The sequence below is a fragment of the Barbatula barbatula genome (assembly GCF_947034865.1).
Source record: "Barbatula barbatula genome assembly, chromosome: 8".
In the NCBI taxonomy this organism is placed as follows: domain Eukaryota; kingdom Metazoa; phylum Chordata; class Actinopteri; order Cypriniformes; family Nemacheilidae; genus Barbatula; species Barbatula barbatula.
This window is the reverse complement of record NC_136771.1, coordinates 19,697,440-19,715,872: the sequence shown is the minus strand read 5'-3', so window position 1 is coordinate 19,715,872 and position 18,433 is coordinate 19,697,440. Positions and strand designations below refer to the sequence as shown.

At 38.7% G+C, this 18,433-nt stretch overlaps 3 protein-coding genes across 4 annotated transcripts; 1 reads left to right on the top strand and 2 right to left on the bottom strand.

Annotated features, from left to right (window-relative positions):
* The first annotated feature begins 1,617 nt into the window (after positions 1 to 1,617).
* slc25a4 (solute carrier family 25 member 4) lies at positions 1,618 to 4,038 on the top strand. Its single transcript, XM_079462353.1, has 4 exons — positions 1,618 to 1,901; positions 2,605 to 3,091; positions 3,180 to 3,320; positions 3,416 to 4,038. Exons 1-4 carry the CDS (start codon positions 1,791 to 1,793, stop codon positions 3,571 to 3,573), a joined length of 897 nt encoding a protein of 298 aa, XP_079318479.1. The 5' UTR covers positions 1,618 to 1,790; the 3' UTR covers positions 3,574 to 4,038.
* A 1,296-nt stretch (positions 4,039 to 5,334) lies between these two features.
* cfap97 (cilia and flagella associated protein 97) lies at positions 5,335 to 11,467 on the bottom strand. Of its 2 annotated transcripts, none has more exons than XM_079462421.1 (5): positions 10,720 to 11,467; positions 9,270 to 10,233; positions 8,889 to 9,175; positions 6,783 to 6,930; positions 5,335 to 6,062 (listed from the first exon to the last, which is right to left on the bottom strand). In XM_079462421.1, exons 2-5 carry the CDS (start codon positions 10,165 to 10,167, stop codon positions 5,983 to 5,985), a joined length of 1,413 nt encoding a protein of 470 aa, XP_079318547.1. In that variant the 5' UTR covers positions 10,168 to 10,233; positions 10,720 to 11,467; the 3' UTR covers positions 5,335 to 5,982. The 2 variants fall into 2 exon arrangements, with proteins under 2 accessions (XP_079318547.1, XP_079318548.1); XM_079462422.1 differs by having other exon boundaries at positions 10,783 to 11,464.
* Positions 11,468 to 12,136: 669 nt separating this feature from the next.
* Positions 12,137 to 16,739, bottom strand: ufsp2 (ufm1-specific peptidase 2). Its single transcript, XM_079462423.1, has 12 exons — positions 16,626 to 16,739; positions 16,360 to 16,438; positions 16,026 to 16,203; positions 15,854 to 15,914; positions 15,612 to 15,766; positions 15,002 to 15,194; positions 14,768 to 14,914; positions 14,525 to 14,689; positions 14,311 to 14,435; positions 14,126 to 14,202; positions 13,504 to 13,628; positions 12,137 to 13,332 (listed from the first exon to the last, which is right to left on the bottom strand). The coding sequence occupies exons 1-12, from the start codon at positions 16,626 to 16,628 to the stop codon at positions 13,246 to 13,248; spliced, it is 1,395 nt and encodes a 464-aa protein (XP_079318549.1). The 5' UTR covers positions 16,629 to 16,739; the 3' UTR covers positions 12,137 to 13,245.
* Positions 16,740 to 18,433: the final 1,694 nt, after the last annotated feature.

The following is an 18,433-nucleotide window of genomic DNA, read 5'->3' as shown; positions in this document are numbered from 1 at the left end:
TTCTTCTCTTGGGCATCCAGCATCTATCTCTGCTGCCGTCCGTAGAATGACCCCGGAGTGAGATGAGTTCTGGGTCTCCAAGTCTTGATAGAGGATGTTGAATCGCTGGAAGTCGTAAAGAAACCGCCGTGGACATCCTGGTTGAAATATTGTAGCTTTTCTCAACTCTCGGCTCTTGTTCCAACGCGCTCTTGTTTCAAAAGAGACTCAATTGCGCCTCGAAAGTCTCAATTTATCAATATGTTAATTTCTGGCGGTGTTTTTAATTTCTTAAATAAATAAAAAAGGTTTTGTGTAGTACGAAGTATAAAAGCGAAAATAGATGGAGATACAGTCGCCCTAATGTTTTACAGAAGAGAAGGTTGCTGTTAGCAACAGCAAACGCTGGCGCCTAAATTGCACGAGATGTAAGTGCGCATGATGCTCACACACGAAACCTAAACGAGTTACGCCACGTGCACGTTTACTTGGCTTTCCGAGGACATACAATTTTATTTATTTTATATTTTTGCTATAATTACGGAGTAACGTCAAATCCATTTTTTGTTGAGGAGTTGCGTGAATGTTTGTCAGATTGGACACTCTTCAGCACATCGACAGTAAAAGAAAAGCAAAGGATTTAGCCAGATTAATTTCCAAATAAAAAACACATTTAAGTCACCAAACAGTCGATCAGGAAGCACGAGAGAGCATGTTAAGTTGACTGAGGAAATTTGAGCTGCACGTGTCCTAACTGGCCCGGGACAGTATTGTGTTTTACAAGATCCGCACTCCTGGTTTGTTTTTAAACGTTCAAGGAGATTATAGCTATACTGTGGCCAGGCAACAGACCCAACGAAGATCGAGGGGGGCAACTGATTCCCTCGATAACTGGATCAAAAGATCTAAGTTATTTAATTCGGATATCAGAAATGTATGAGCGCTCAAATCAACAAGCAAAAACATTATTACACAACAATAAGTTAATTTATCTCATTGACATTATAAGAGGTCATTAATCGCTGCAATGTATAGGCCATACTTGCTTTATTGAGAATAGCGCATCATGTGACGCATCTGTTGGCGAATTCAAATAGCGTTCCCAACCATTAACCTTTGAAAGTTACTGTGAAATATGTAAGGCCTTAATATGGTCCTTTAATATTATATTAGGCCTACTTGATTTAAGACCTATTGACTATTTAAGGTAATCACCAACAATATAAATGTGTCTGTCAAGGCAATATTGACTAAACATCTAAAATAACTCGATACAAAAGGTTTCAGGTGTGTATTTTTTTTAAATTACCTAGGCTGCTGGGTTTAAAGAAATCGATTTGATCTGGCAAGGATATTCATTTATAATATATTAAGCCTATTCAGCCAGTAAAACTTTTTAAAAATTAATATTATTATAATCTCTTTAATCTCAAATTATGTTTCTGTTCAGATATATTAATGTTATAAAAACAGCTTCTCACAAACATATCGAGCATAAATATAACACGTTCCAGCAGTTAAAAATGCGGTGTTTTAATGTTTAAAAAAAGATCAAATAAAATTCGCCCTTTAAATGTTCCGATCCCGGGACAAGAATTAATGAAGTTGCGTAACAGTGACCCGTGACCCGGGATGTTTATTCAACTTTGAGTTTCTGTTCGGTCCCGCGTGGATCCATCACCCTCTCCTCTCGCGATAATGAGCCAAGATATATTAAGAGTCAAGACTAGCGCTCGTTCAATTGAAGCGGCTTCGCCAGGGTTTTGTTGGGTCCTTTGGTGTTTAGATAGTCTTCCAGAATTTAGGACATCATGTCTGAAGCTGTGATCAGCTTTATGAAGGATTTCTTGGCCGGTGGCGTGGCCGCTGCCATCTCCAAGACAGCTGTGGCTCCCATCGAAAGAGTCAAACTGTTACTGCAGGTAAGTTTCACAATTAAAATTAACTATTTTAATAGTTAGCCTTCCATTCACATTTTAGATGGTTACGAAGAATATGTCCATAAATAACTACAACACATTTGCATGTAAGTCTCTGAGAAGGTATAGAAAGGGTGCCACCTGCAATTACAACATACATTTAGTTTAAAAATGTGAAAATACAAAAAAACACAATTTAGGACAAACTGTTTCAACGTTTGACTTAATCCATGCGCATACGAATTATGTCGCTGTCCGTGGTGCTGCTTTAAACGCATGGATTTTTAACACCAAGCAGGTTTTAAGAAGGTTTAATTGATTGAGTTTTTGATGATTCCTTGGTTATTAAAATTTGACCTTGTGAGGACCCTTTCTGTATAAGTGCCAGAATTATTAAAGGCCAATCACGTGTGTTCAGATCTGTGAAGAGATGCGATATTCGGTATAAGTTTAAAGTTAAAAATAGTCTGGAGGCTGCAACCCAATACTCAAACCCCGCGCGCAAGCGGGGTGTGACGCCAAGCGCACATGTCAGCTAAATCCCTATAAGTGTAATCAAATATATAACCATTCAAACTCCATCAAAGTTTCCATCCGTGATAGCCTATTCCTGGATAATGCACGTTTGACCAAAATGAAGCCAAGCGGCTTCCATTCACAATTCTAAGGTGCAACTTTCATATCAATGTATCACTTTGCTTCACAGGTCCAGTATGCCAGCAAACAGATCACAGTTGAGACACAGTACAAAGGAATCATCGACTGCGTAGTGAGAATTCCCAAAGAGCAGGGCTTAGTGTCTTTCTGGAGAGGCAATCTTGCCAATGTCATCAGATACTTCCCCACACAAGCCCTCAACTTTGCCTTCAAGGACAAGTACAAGAAGATTTTCCTTGGAGGTGTGGACAAGAACACCCAGTTCTGGCGCTACTTTGCCGGTAATTTGGCTTCTGGTGGCGCGGCTGGTGCCACATCCCTGTGCTTTGTCTACCCTCTTGACTTCGCCAGAACAAGGCTTGCTGCTGACATTGGAAAAGGCGCAATAGAAAGAGAGTTCACCGGTCTTGGAAACTGCCTTTCCAAGATCTTCAAGTCTGATGGTATTAAGGGTCTTTATCTTGGCTTCAACGTGTCTGTCCAGGGCATTATTATCTACAGAGCTGCTTACTTCGGTGTCTACGATACAGCTAAAGGTGAGATATGTGGGAGGTAGATGGCATATCAACAGCATGCATTGTGTCGAATGCATTTCAACCCTATGCCGAAATCTTTATTACCCAGGTATGCTGCCCGACCCCAAGAACACACACATTGTCATAAGCTGGATGATCGCCCAGACTGTCACAGCTGTTGCTGGTATCATGTCATATCCCTTCGACACCGTCAGACGTCGTATGATGATGCAGTCCGGACGCAAAGGAGGTGGGTCAAGCAGTTAAATGTTCTGTCACCATTTCTTAAACTTGTGTATTATAGTATTTATGTACAATTGCTTACTTTTACATTTTCTTTTCCAGCTGACATCATGTATAGGGGCACAATTGACTGCTGGAAAAAGATCTCAAAAGATGAGGGCTCCAAAGCCTTCTTCAAGGGTGCTTGGTCCAATGTGCTACGAGGCATGGGCGGCGCTTTTGTGCTGGTCCTGTATGATGAGATCAAGAAGTATACATAAACATTCTCATTCATCTTGTCCTTCTCACCAAAGGAAACCCTTCAGCGCTGTGTATGTCTTAAAGTCAACCAGGGAGAAGTGGAGGAAGAGTGTACTTAGCCAAGCTGGCCATGGGGTGGGTCGTCATCGAGTGTTAGTACAAGACCACAGTACCGTCCACCCTGAAATTTGTAAATATATTTCAATCTAATCCACTGGCTCTCAGTTTAGATGACTTTAAGTCTGGTCAGATTGAAAGTGATTTTTGTCTTCATTAATTTATTGAAATAATATTCTCTTAAATCCCTTATTAATAATGTTATTATTTAAGTCTACATGTTCGACAGTGGCTCTTTTCTTCTGTAGCTAGTTGAACACATTTTATCACCGACTGAAGCAAGTGGCTGTACACTGGAAGACTGACTGTTCATGTGGTGTGTTTTGCCTTAAGTGTTCTTTTAATAAGAATAAAAAAACATATTTTGTGTGGCGTTTTCTTTGATGATGGCAAACTAGCGTCAATTCCATTTTAACTATCACACTGTATTCATAACCCAAATTCACATATATTTAGATTGAAACTCACCAAATTCAGGTACAGTGTCTGTTCCAGTGGCTTTAGTCTGCCGAAATGCAATTTCGACTTTCCGAGACAAAATGTTTGCAATGTTGCACGATTATTAAAAAATGACAGCATCTGGAAGGTGTGTGCAACAAAGAAAATACAATTAACAATTTCCTTTATCAATCAACAATGCCTGTCATTGAAAACACATTTACAAACATTTCATAATGATCAGGTTTTTATGTACATTGCTCTGTAAATTAATGTGTAAATGTGACAAAATACAGCCTGAATTTATTTTACAGATGTTTAAAATCAGTTCCTCTGAATTCAAAATTCACCATTTTAGGTATGTGTTTAGGTAAAATTATACTTTTTGTTTACTTCTGTAACCTACTAACAAAATTCTCCTCAATTAAAGTGTTTCTAATTGCATTTATTTGCAGAAAACAAAAACTGGAGAACAGGTCAAATATAAAAGATGCTTGGTATTATTTCAGACCTTAAATACGGCAAATAAAACAAGTTTATATTGACTTTCTAGCAATACAAAAGTAATATTTGTACATGTATTGTATTGAAAATATTTTTTCATGTGATAACCTCGATTTTTATTTGTTTAGTCTTGCCATGCTGTCAGTTTCTCACATTGTTGTTTGGATTACTGTCACTTCGGAGGTTTGACTTTTTTTATTCAACAGACAATTGACTAAAATTGCCACAATACATATACACATGTTGATTAAATGACAATTTTAATTGTCTCTTAATATTTTGCCAATGCTGTAGTTTTACAAAAAGTAATAAGATTCACCAATATAATTAGTTAAAATTATTACACTTAACCCAATATTATAGTAATACTACTATATGATTAATGTATAACAGTTAGTGACAGTAACCAGGCAGCTACAGTAACCAGAGTCTACAAAACAAATCAATTTACAACAATGATAAATATGTCAGTCACTGTACCATTTGAACTCATTACTTGTCTTGTGTGCAATGTTAACAAGGGTCGGGCAGCTTGTAATAGCACTCTGGGAGTGACAGGTGAATGACAGGTATTGTTTAGCTAGTCTGTTCATTTTAACAGATGGGCCACTGTCTGAGCATGTGAGTCACTCCGGGTCAGCATGGTAGGTATTCAAACATCATATGGCTGGGTTAAGAATCAACTAACTTACTTTCCAAACAAGGCAACAAAACACTAGCTATAACCATAACATTATAGTATTTATTTTGCATTAGATTACAAAATGTACAATATTTTACTAATAGATCACGATTTATTATTCAGAGAATGGCAACTTAAAACATGACATAACACACATCTTAAACATACGTAAAGGCATTTAGCTGAGCTGCACAAATATAGGCCCAGATTTACTCTGAAAGTCTGTAAAAAATGGAATGCTACAACAATGTTTAAATGATCCATCATAACCCACAACCGTTAGAGCGATAAACAACTTTAAATGTCATGGTCTGTAGATTATATGACATATATGTCAGATTAGACTCCCAACACTGAGGATAGAATATAAGGTTTAAAGCTTTCATCCAAGTACAGATTGAACAAACTGTAAATGTATGTCACAAGCTGTGCAGGACAATGCAGGAAAAGTCAACAAACTAACAGTCTTTAATAATAAATCTAATGGGAATGCTCAGGGAAAACTATGACAAAACAACTGAAACATACAAACAATCCCAGACAAGGAACTAACTAAACGGGGACTTAAATAGACAGATGATAAACAGAATGAGAACATACAATAACTTTGTTCGCATTTTTTCTCTGCTCATTTGTTTCCAAAGGAACATAACCCTGACAAAAGAAACAGATGTTTAAGAGAAGAAGATCAGGACCAGGCAGGTCGTGGTGTTGTTCTGTTGAGTTTAGCGGTCCCTGGTCTAGGACTGCAGGGTCTAGAATTCCTCCCTGTGCTCCAGGAAAAGAAAAGTTTAATTTTAAGTAGAGTTGTTAACTTTAGTTTAGATTAAAAAGATACATTTTAACTCATCAATTTAACCATGTTTTTAACAAATTTAACAAAGCCTTTCAGATTAAAACAGGTTATACAAGTGAAAAAACACTCACCAGCAAGCTGCTTTAAAATATAGAGGAACTTATGAATTACATTTTAAAAATAAAAATAATTTCTTTGTTTAATTTAACATTGATTATTGCAGCCTATTGGTAGCTTCAACATTGTTTAATGCGTTCTGACTTGTTCATGCTGGCTTCTCATGTTCAATTTATGACAACTTATGACATATTTCTCGGCTCAATACACTGCCCCAAGGTTCGTATAGGTTTAAGAAAGCTTTTTTCTAACATGAGATTCCGTTACAACTTTTCTTAGTCCCTTATTGGGCAATTCTCCCGGAAAAGGTACATATGTCAACCAGCAGGAGCGAGAGAAAGAGCACGCCCATCAATGTGCTATGCAGAAGTTCAGCTGTGTTTGTTTGTTCGCTGCTTTTGTTAGATTAACAAATGTTACATAAAAGATATGAGGCTGGATTTGGAGATCGCTTGAAACTGATGATAGACTCATTGAACCTGAGTCAAATTTGAATGTGTGATACTGCAACGGTGATGGCATGGACTTAACAGTTTTCATTTAAAGTAATGTTTGTGTAACGTGTGAGCACGAACCAGATGTCTTGCTGAATTTCGTTGTGAGTGGAGGAATAGCTGGAGCGTGCGTCCCGAGGTATCGACACTGGCGTTGGTAAGCAGTAAGTTGTTCATCTCGGGTTAAACCAGGAGTGGCCTTTACAGATTCTAGACGCCTCAGGAATGCCTGAAATAAGACATTTGATATACAATTAGTTCTCATTAGTGTCCCAAATACTGACCAATGTTTTACCCTATACAATTATTTTTTGTGTGATAACTGATAACCTTGAATTTTTATCAGTTTTCATGTGTCTTTTTATTGACTTGAAAATTGAGACAGAGGACTGGAATGTCCAGAAAACATCTTGAAATGCATATTTATTGAACATTTGGAATGGTCCCTTGATTTTTCCATGGCTGTTCATAATTGTATATCCGTCAAAAACCTGAATGTATTAACTTTTATTGCTATGGTCAAAAGATATTGATATTTTAATTCAAACTGAACTTTCATAACCAGGAAATAAATGTAACCAGGAAATTGTCAGGTTTTCGTAAAACAGAAAATTTCAGACACCCACCTAAGACCTCACATAAAAGAAAAGAGTTCAAGACAGCACTAACTACAACCTCACACTTTGAAAAGCCAGTGCGCCATTGAGAATAAAAATAACCAGTGGCTGAGGATCAGAATGTCACAGGCTGTCATTCCTCTATGAGTCAGTACAAACAGCCCTTTGGAAACCTCTCAGTAAGCAAAGCCCATGAAAAGGGCTGCAACTGAAAATAGAGTAAAGGTGAAGTTAGAGGACAGCACGTCCAGAGCTCTTACAGAAAAAGAGAGAGAATGCCTTGGACTTTCTGGCATTTGTTGCTAGGTAATAAAACGCTAACAACACCTGCAGGAACATGCAGTCTGGGAAACCGCTAATAGATTCTATTGATTGTGAGGAAACCTTTCTTCTATTAAATTACAGTAGACTGAGAGCAAGGTTTATAGGGATGGCAGTTTTGTCTCCTAGATGTCTTAAAAAAATTCAATATTAAGTTAAGTTCAAGCTTTAAAGCTTAAATTGAAAAATCACAAGTTTACAAAAATGTTTTATTGTCCCTCTACATGAAAACATGTAAAGCCATACTGTACTGTACAAGTACATTACTCTGTATATCAATAATGATCTCAATAGCTTGCTTAACACTATACAGATCATAAAGTATGTAAATATTAATATGGTACTACAGTCAGCACCGGCTCCTTCTCTTCATCGCAAAGAGGTCCATGAGTTTATAAGACCTTTATATACTAGGTTACAATGGTTAGCAGACACATTACCAAACTCTGGTTGCACAAAACCGCTCAAACATCTATATAAATACTTCTGTGCACTGTATAAATGTGTGCTACTTCAACTGTGAAATACAGCTACTGTACCATGCCTTCTCTCTTATAATGAATGTCTTACACTGAAGACTGAAAGTGTATATGTTTGAAGACAACTTTCTCTACCATTCAAGTTTGTATGGGAAGATTAGGGTTGAACTCATTGTAATGTCAAACCCAGCGTTTGCAAAACCGCTTCCACCTGTCTCTTCTTGTCTCAGTCAGGTGGTATCCATCTAAGTACTTCCATTGGCTGTGGGTGACTGCACAGTCCCTTCCCCATTCCATGAATGCACTTTCACTGAATACTAAAATAAACACTCTCACTTAATGCTATTTCATAAATAAAGATGACCAAAGAACAAAGTGTAACTGGCAAGTTTGATGAAACACACTGTGAGAAATATAACTGGGACAGTAAAATCGTAGAATACAAAAACAACACAACTGTTGAACCTGCAATGCGGTCAATCTCCATATCTGCACCGTCCCTGGTTTAACTGAGCTTTTTCTTGGGCATAGCAATCCCTCAAAAGGCTCACAAATTATACATGATGCAAGTTTTGCTGTGATAAAATGTAAATATATCTTCCTTTCGTTTTAATTTTGTTGAATTCATTGCACATTTGAACAGATATATAAGGGTATTACTCCCTCTAGTGGTCACAGAATTGGAGTAACAAATGGCTAAAACAAATGTTGTCTCTTCATTCTATCACTTGATACAGTTAAAATGTATCTGGATAAAACACTTAACTAACCAGGTTCTCCTTCTGAATGCGCTCTTGCTCTTTCTGCCTGTTCACGGCGCTGTGGTAAAGTCGCATGGGTGGTGCATTGTTCTTACGACTGCTGGTGGATGAGAACGTAGAGCTGCCACTACGCGAGCATGCTGGTGAACGGGATAGTTCACTTAACAACCGCTGGTTCTCCCGGTCAATCGTCCGAACTTCCTCATTAGTAAAAGAATAGTTTTTACGACTGCTGCCAACACTGCTAGGGCTGGAGACAAGAACCCTGTCCAAATGCTTCTCTATTTTTAAAAGTGCTGTAAGAGGAAACATGTTCTGAATAAGCAGCTACAACAAAAATATACTTTGAACTTTATAGTATACTTCAACCTCGTACATATAGGGGCTCACCTGGTTCACCCTCAGAACTTATACTGCCCTGGTCATCTGAAACCTCTTCATTCACAACTGTCTTTTGAGCATCTACTTCCAAAGGTTCAGAAGGCAGAACCACATCAATAGACTGAGCAGGGCTAACATTTGGTGTCGAGAGAGGGGTGACATCAGTGACCGTGTCCTCAGATTCTGTTGATTCTTTAGCCTTCTCTCTCTGGTTAGCTGATCCAACCCTGTAATGTTTCACAGGAAATTTCTGCGAGCAAACTGAGCTTCTCTCGTCTCCACTGTGGGAGGACTCCGTATCCGATGATGAGGAACGGCTTTGTTTGCGAAATTTACCAGCACATTTTTTAGGGGTTCCGTGTGAGGACCCCCTTTGTTTTGATGATTGTGACTCTTCCTCCTCGCTTTCGTCATCACTTCGATGGTATCCGTCGTCATCACTATTGATATCACCATTGCTGTTTTTCCTGAGTTTAAAATCTGCACGGTCCTCATCATCCAACTCGCGGTCCTCATCAGATGAGTATGACTGCACACTTGACCCTTCATCTGATTGGCTGTTGTCACCAGTCTTTGAGCTTTTGGCACTTGGGATGGCTGAAGATCCCTTGAAAAGGGCATTACTGCTTTGTACCTCTTTCATAAGTCCATTGTCACATTCTTTATTTTCATTTTGTGCCTGATGTAAACCATTCTCCAAACTTGCTTTAGGTCTTTCATGTCTACCCCTCTGAACTTCAGACCCTATCTGATCCATCAAAACATTTGTCTCTTTATTTTTTCTTTCATCGGGTCCTTGTGAGGCCTCCTGTTTATTGAGCTGCTCATCCTCAGTCCCATTAGGCTCACAGTCACTGTCAAAGAATGAGTGGTCCACTTCTCCCTCCGGTTCTTTTGGACTGTACATGTCTGCAGTGTCTTCACAATGTGTTGTCACTCAGTGGCAGCTAAACACGAACACACACGCACACACCTAAAAATACACCAATAAAAATAATAAATTAAGTAAGTTGGGCTAAAACTGTGCAATAGATGATGAAATTGAAAACAGTTTGGCACTGGTACAGAAAGCACTACTTTAGCCTTCAGTACAGGGTAACGTTAGCACGTAAAAAATAACACACAAACCTTCCCTGTGTTTTTTCTAGACACTTATCAAAACATACAACATAGCAAAGATCTTTGGACATTAGGAAAACACGCAATTAACGATTTAAAGGCAGATCTGAGGCCAGTCTTGTTAACATTTACACTAGTACACTAAGGACATGTTTCTACGGCGAGCATCTTAACAAGGAAATGGTTTTGCCAGACTCGCAACAGAGATGAACTAACGTGGGCAAAAGAGAAACATGTTTGCCCGTTCATTTTAAGACTAAATACCACGTTCGTTCTGCTCCCATTTGTTGTAGTTTTATTCTATAATACCTACTTATGCTAATGTGCTAGCCATGCTTACCTCAGAAGCACACAAAAAACACGCGGAACCGCGACACTGTCATGTAAAGTCTCCGAAACTAACCTTAAACAAAACTACGTATGGCTTTACTTGAAATCCCTAAGTGCCATTGTAATAGTAGAGTTGCAAATAAATAACATTGTTGTTGTTGTTGTTCCAGAAACTCCCTGCAGTGCGTGGGCTCTTCGGCGACTGTAACTAAGTGACGTCATTTCCTCAAAAAGTTTCGTGCCTCATTAGGCAGAATGTGGAATTTGTAATTTCATTAGATCCATTTCTGATCAGATTGTATGTAGACGCCATTTTAAGCGAAGAAAGTCATAGAAAAGCAGAAATGCGTGGCATATTGCACACATAATGCAACTCGCATAAATGCCTATTAAAACTTTTTACACTCCAATAACAGTTAATGCAATTCATTGTACTGAAGTGCCGTCGCACCGCATTCTAAATTTTTTCGTCTCTCTTATTTGCGTTTGCTTTGCACTTAAAGGTCCATCGTCGATATATTTAATCTATACTTGCCAACCGAAATCTATGCTTCTTCTAACTGAAAACGTATTTTTATTTAACTGCAAAACCCGATTAATTTTACACGTTCGATTTAAGCAAAATAATCGTAGGTCTTTACAAATGAAGAATCAAATTTGAAGAATTTCTCAGTGATCAAGTAAAGTGATGTGCATGATATACGGCTCCCTGTGACCGCGCGTGTACGTGTAGAACCGCACACAACTTGTCGAGTGGTGTTAAGGCTGAATACAAAGTCACGTGATACAAATGGCAAACTCTTGATCCCGATTGGTTGATTTTTGGAACCATGTGGCCTGAATAGCTTTTCTGCTTCACGAGTGGGTTTGTTACAGAACACTGATGGTCAACGGAGGAGACACCGGTTCAGCCAACAAAATACATATTATACAAACCTCCATCCGGTGCTGTCCCTGTGGAAGTACCAGACATCAGTTTCAACATGTTTTTGCTCGAGAATGGGTCGGTAAGTCAGAAGTAATTAAATAGAAATACTGTTGTGTCAATAAGAAAATAACCGTCTTGCAGGGAACCAAAAATACAGTTATGTTTGCCAAATATTTAAAGAACCTATTTAAACGTCACTCGAAAAATACTTTAGTTATGACTCCCGTTTTTTTGAATGTGCATGGTTTCTGTTTCATTTCACGTTTCCACAGCTGGACTGCATAAGCTGTCTTTTTGAAAGCGGATGTGCGGTAAATGGTGGTTTAGATTCAGGACAGTCCCCTGCACATCTAGCAGCATGCGGAGGACCGGCTTTCTGTTTGCTATGGCTGCTCCAGACAGGTGCAGATGCAAACCAACAGGTACTACCATCGCCTTTACAAAACGTCTGTTGAACGAATCCGCAGTCATAATTTGGTCACATTCTACATTTAATTTGACAAACATTTTACCAACTTTATTAAAGGATGCAAGTGGGGAGACCCCCATGCATAAAGCAGCCAGAGCTGGGAGCGCGGAGTGCATAGGCGTGTTGATGGCAAGTGATGCAAAAATAGAGTAAGTAGAATTTTGGCTTGCATTCATATGAACAAGAACATGTATGACCTAGTAAAACTGCTTGATGTCTACAATCTCAAGAAAACATTGGGCGTAGGACACACATACAAATAAATGTCCTAATTGCATTCTTTTAATTGGCTTTCAGCATTTGCAACAATTCTGGACAGACTGCTGAAGATATAGCGTGGGCTTGTGGGTTTGAGGAGTGTGCTAAGTTTTTAAACACGCATAGAAGAACACAGGTCTTAAGAAACGTCTCATCATTATCCTCAACGCTTGCCGAGCGGCAGGTTCAGATTGGCTCTCTGGCAGGACAGAAGAGAGGGTGCACTGGGTCTGATGCAGAAGATGGCAAGAAATCTCGCGACTGGTGATGAATGGCGCTTTCTTCATGGGAACGTTAAAGTAATATCCATGTCAGTTGTATCCATTATATAACTGAAGTAAATGGGTGAACAGATGAATAGGCATGTCCATATCAGATTAGAACTACTGTAGTTGTAACAGTGAAGGACAACTGGCCCTGTTCTAGGGTCGGCCTCAGATGCTGGCACGCAGATATGAATCAAGTCTTGTTGAATAGACAAATCTCAAACACAGTAACTTAACAGCCGATGAATGAAGGAGACAAAAGAGTTAGATTAGTTCATGATCTGTTAATGCTTAAGAGATTTCAGATGTTTTTTATTATTACATTTTAAGAGGCCTTATCAGTTAGAATCGTAAAAGGTGTTTATGAAGTTGAAAAGATGAATTTGTAATTTCATGTACATTTTTTCATCATTTGTTAAAAACAAACCTGACTGGAAAAGATGCTACACATTTCTGAAATCAGTGCGACAGAAAAAACAAGGCCATGTTTAAAAAATGAGTAATAAACAATTACTTTTTGTGTTTATGTGATTTTGATTTGTACTTAAAACTATAAGGTTTCCTGCAAGTTTACTTATTTCTTTAGATAAAAAAAGTCAGTGTTGTATAAGTGACTTAAATTGTCTTGAATCGCTGGGGAAGGCAGAGGTTGTAATAGGCATTCTGATCCCAGAATTCGGGTCCCTTCCATCCACACCAGCCCTAGATGCAGACATACAGACCAAAGCTTGATGATAAATAGACAGACGGCACCAACATGTTACGCAATTATAAGTAAAAACTGGACTGTTTAACAGACAGCAAACCATTTTAAACCACTTGCTACATTCTAAATTCTATGGTATGTCTATGTAAAACGTGTAACAAATGCACCTTGTCAATGATGATCTGCAGGTCCTCTCCTCCAGTGTAGTGAGGGTCAAGGATGAGGAACCGAATCTGTCCAGTGATCTCGCTCCATGCCACACCTAGAATAGTGTGTGCAAGCACGCCCCCACCTGGAGAGAAAAAAACTTATTTAATTAAGCAAGACAAAATATTACTTAAAGGTCCAGTGTATGAAATTTAGAAGTAAGATTGCAAATTGCAACAAACGGCTCACTCCACCCCTCCCTTTCTAAGCACTATGGTGGCTGCACAGGATTAAGATTAGTCAGTTTTTGCTTTTCTGCCGAAGGAGATAACATAATTACGAAGCGCGCTCTGTAGAGCAGTTTGTCTGTTTAGGGCTACTGTAGAAACCAATAGGCAAATTCAATGAAAAGGGGACCCGCGGTATATGTAGATAGAGATAGCTCATCCTAAGGTAATAAAAACGTAAAGCTTCATTATTTAGGTCTTTATACAGCTCTGAAGACCTAGTTATGTATATTATATTGCATTTCTGTCAATAGATCCTCCATAAAATTACACACTGGACCATTAAAAACAAACAATGTTAATATATTCCAATCCAACATGCTGAAAAGAGCAAACAAAGAGTATATTGACAGACCAATCATGATAGGCGTTCCTTCAGTCTGAAAGTGGTTGGCTAGTTCTCTGCCCTTAGAAGCGAGCTCAGATCCATGACTTGAACAGAAAGACAGAAATCATGAATTATCATGTTTGTTTAGTTGTTTGTTCAACAATCAATGTGTGCAATCCACAAAAATAAAACATGTCGCACATTTTCTCTACCTGACAAACATGATCTTTGAGGTGACCCCCAGCAGCTGATTAAGAACAGCCTGAACTTCAAAAGAGCCGATCCACTGACATGAGCTGACAAAGTTGGGCTCTTTATCCCCCACATCCACCAGTGCCTGACAAGTCATCATACACACATAGTTCTTCAGATCTAGGAAATTCCATAACACCAGACCACAATTACTGTGTGTTTATTGGTATGTACCTGCTGGATCTGTGTATGTGTGGGAACAGCAATCTCTACGTATCCCTGCTGCTGAAACCATGAGCAGATGGTCTGAAGTGAGCGATATGCACAGCCCCAGCCGTCATCATTCACACGATCCTGCATGTAGTGGTGGTAGCTGTACACACCCTGCACTAGATACAGCTACAGAAAATAATGATTTATAAACACCGAACTTTTAAAATTGTGCTTGTAATGTTTGTATGACTACTTTAGAGCTACCTTTGCATCATCAATGTTAGGTGGGTTGAGTTGTACGTGGGGGTTGCGGAGGTAACCATCTTTGTATGCTTCATCAGTGAAACGGAAAGCATTTGAGCGTCTGAGGCATGGCCGGTCGCCTGGCAACTCAAACTTCTTGTGCAGATCCTGCATGCAGAGGAAGATGATTGATTGAAATAATTTGCACCTGATTCACTTGTTTTGGGCCTCTGTGTATATGTGTGCATGCCTTGCCTCTCTGACTCTCTGCAATTGACTGTCTGGTACTCCTGCAGGGTAGATTACAGTGGTGAGTCCAGTGGGTTCTGGCAGCTGAAAGTGAAACGGCTGTGGAACCAGGAGAGACGAGTCCTTTCTGTACTGTATTACCACCTCCTCCATGTCTGATAACTGCTTACTCAAAGCTTCCACCAGCCCTTTACATGCACTGAACAATTATACAAATAACATACAAAACAATGGTTGCCAAGCTTAGTAATGCTATAGAACAACATACAGTACTTAAGCATAATAGTTATAGCTTAAAAATAACTGTACAAACCCAAACATTCATAATTTTCTCAACCTCATGTAATTTCAAACCTGTATGACTTTCATAATTCTGCAGAACACAAAATTAAATATTTCGAAAAACACAAGCAACCAAACCAACACTGACCGTCATTGACTTCCATAGCATGGACACAAAACCACTAAGGGAATTTTGCGGAATAGATTTGTGTTCCACAATAGGAGTAATTTACAGGTTTTTAATGACATGAAGGCAAAAACATGGGTTTCTGTATATATAGGATATGTACTGTTCATTTAAGGTCCTTTATGGGATGAATATAAACGCACTCACTTTGCCAGGTTCTCAATACTGGTCACAGGCAGAATACAGTCCATAGGCAGAGGCATCCTCACAAAGTGCTGTTGTCTGACCACTCTATAAAGATTAGGAGCTTCATTGCTAGCCGGCCCGGTCACCTCAAACAACAGCTTCATATTTACAACAGTCTAGATCACAGGAGAGGAAAGATCAGCAAACCCTGCTGATGGCCCAAATTCTTAAAGTGACACTAACAAAAAATATCCGGAACTCACAGGTCCAGAATTTTTCCTATCTTTCTTTTTTGATGACTTCTTGCTTTCATTATTATCTGCCCTGTGAATTACAGAAACAACAGTTATCTTAAGCCATGTCTATTCAGCAAAAATGGACACTTGCGTATTTACACCGACTAACTGCTGTTTAGGATACAGATACACAACATACTCTAAATACTTCAGAATATCTCCACATGCTGATGTGTCTGTCAAGCTCTCCATGCTGGATTGGAAACTGTTGTTGGGCCATAACAATACTGCACTGTTACTGACAGTGAATACAAGATTTTTTGATGATACTTTGGAACTGAGACCCTGGAAGGTTTTTGAAATGGTACACTGTGCATCTGTGGAAAAAGGTAACAACACTAGATCAATACTTTAATATAATTACATAAAGTTAAAGTATTGCTGATGGCAATGATTCCTTGCACTAGATCTTTTTATTTGGAAATTAAAATTAAAACGTGACAGCAATCCAGCTGGTATTTGAGTTTCTTTACCATTCGAGTCATCAAGTAGGCAAACGAACTCCAAGATGCCTTTGACACGGAAAATAATGTTGCAATCCTCTGAATGAACCTGAAAACATCAAGACTCACACCCATTAGACATATGGAAAAAATATATATTCGAAGTTTGGCTGTTTCAGAATGATGTTCTCTGTAAATATATGTTAACAGATGGCTACTGAATCATTCATTAACAATTACGTTACGTTCAAACGTCGATTCGTGAAATATCGACATTTTTATCAAGATTATTTTACCATTTTAATATCTTGGACCACTGATCAAATCCAGCTGCTGTCACTCGGAGGCTGACATATTTGATGACGTATCATAACAAGAGCTTCGTTCTTCTTCTAGTAGTGTTTTGTGGCGGTTGACAATCCAAGTTCTGGTGAATTACCGCCACCAATTGGGTGTGTGGAGCATTACAAGGAAAACAACTTTTTAACATTGTTTCTCTTAGGTAGTTAAGTGTTTTCTTTATTGTTGTTGACTGCCCTAATGCACAATTCAATACATTAAAAAGTATCACGTATTCCTGGCATTTGAGATATGGATCAGGGTAAACACAGTATCCCCCTCTTGACCTGCAGGTGAATTTAATGTAAGAAATACACAAGGAAACATTAGTTCCCATTAAAACAACAGCAGCATTTCACAAAATGATATCCACAGTTGTATGTCTAATGGAAAGAATAGCCGTTTTCAGGAAGATCAGTGATATGAGTGATGTATAATTTGAAGCTTGTGATAAACGTTGTTAAAAAGGTAAAACAATCACTTGAACATGTACCGGACTGTCCGATGGTGAGAAAGTACTCTGACAAAGTAGTTTTATCCCCAATAAGACATAAATATTCAATCAAAGTAATAACATGCTAAAGTTAAATAGGTCAATTAAAACGCATTCATATTAAATATAGTCAAACTGTTTCAAAGTAATTCATGTTTAAGGGGATACCGTGATCTATTTATATTTAGGTTTATCACAATTCATACACAAATGAGATTCAGTGCTGTATTATAATTAAATATAACAATTTGTTATAGCGTGGATGGGCCCCACACAGTAGGCCTAGCTGTGTCACTTTTCGAAAGGCTGTTCCTGCGTCCTCAAAAGGATGCGGTATACAGAGGATCCTCAACTTAAGGCTAAAATACACAACAAGACTTTTGCTCAGATTTTGCCCAGATTTTCAGTCTGGACTTTTGCAGAAAGTCTGTGCCAGTCTGTAGATTTAAGCAGTTAGTGTGTTTCTATCTGAAACTTTCAAAAAGTCTGCAAGTGTATGATTTAAGAAGTTTCTTGTAGTGTATTCCAGCCCTTAGAATTATTCTTCATAGGACAAACTGGCAGAAAAGGAAACAGGTAGTGCCATGTTGCTATGACAACACGTTGCACTCGCACACCTGTCTAGGTAATTTAAATTATTTCTAGATGTGAGAAGTTGGAAACTTTCCACCCTAAACAATGCCAAAACAGTTCAACAAATGTAAAATGTTTGCCTTACTGTTTTAAGACGTTTAAAAATCACTGAACACTTCTAAACCTATTTACTAAATATGCCTGCTAAGATTTAAAAAACGTGACACAATTTGTAAACTGTTAACATTTAAAGACTGTAAAGCTGCTGCCGTTTATTCACATTACAGACGTTGGCCGACTCAATGAATTGTGGGTTATCTTTAGCAACGATAGAGGGAACACCTCTTGTCCTCTTATTCTTGTAAAAGTAGGTTGCATTAGAAGGGTTCAGATAGAGTGTCCTATACCTTCTTTTATGAAACGAGACAGCCTCGATGATGTAGCAGGCTTCAAATGAGACCTCCCGAGGATGCAGCCTTCCGAAACGAGACATACCTATTGCCTTTGCTGAGGGCCCGAGATGCTGTGCTACGCAAGCTCCTGCTGTAAAATAAACGCGTGGCTTCATTTGCGCTACAATCGCACTTCTTGCGAGGTGGTGTCATTTTCAATCATTGGAATACACTGTTAAATGTACCACAGTGAAGTGCACAGTTTGGGAACCCCGAGAGCTGTAAATATCATAATCATGGGAATTGA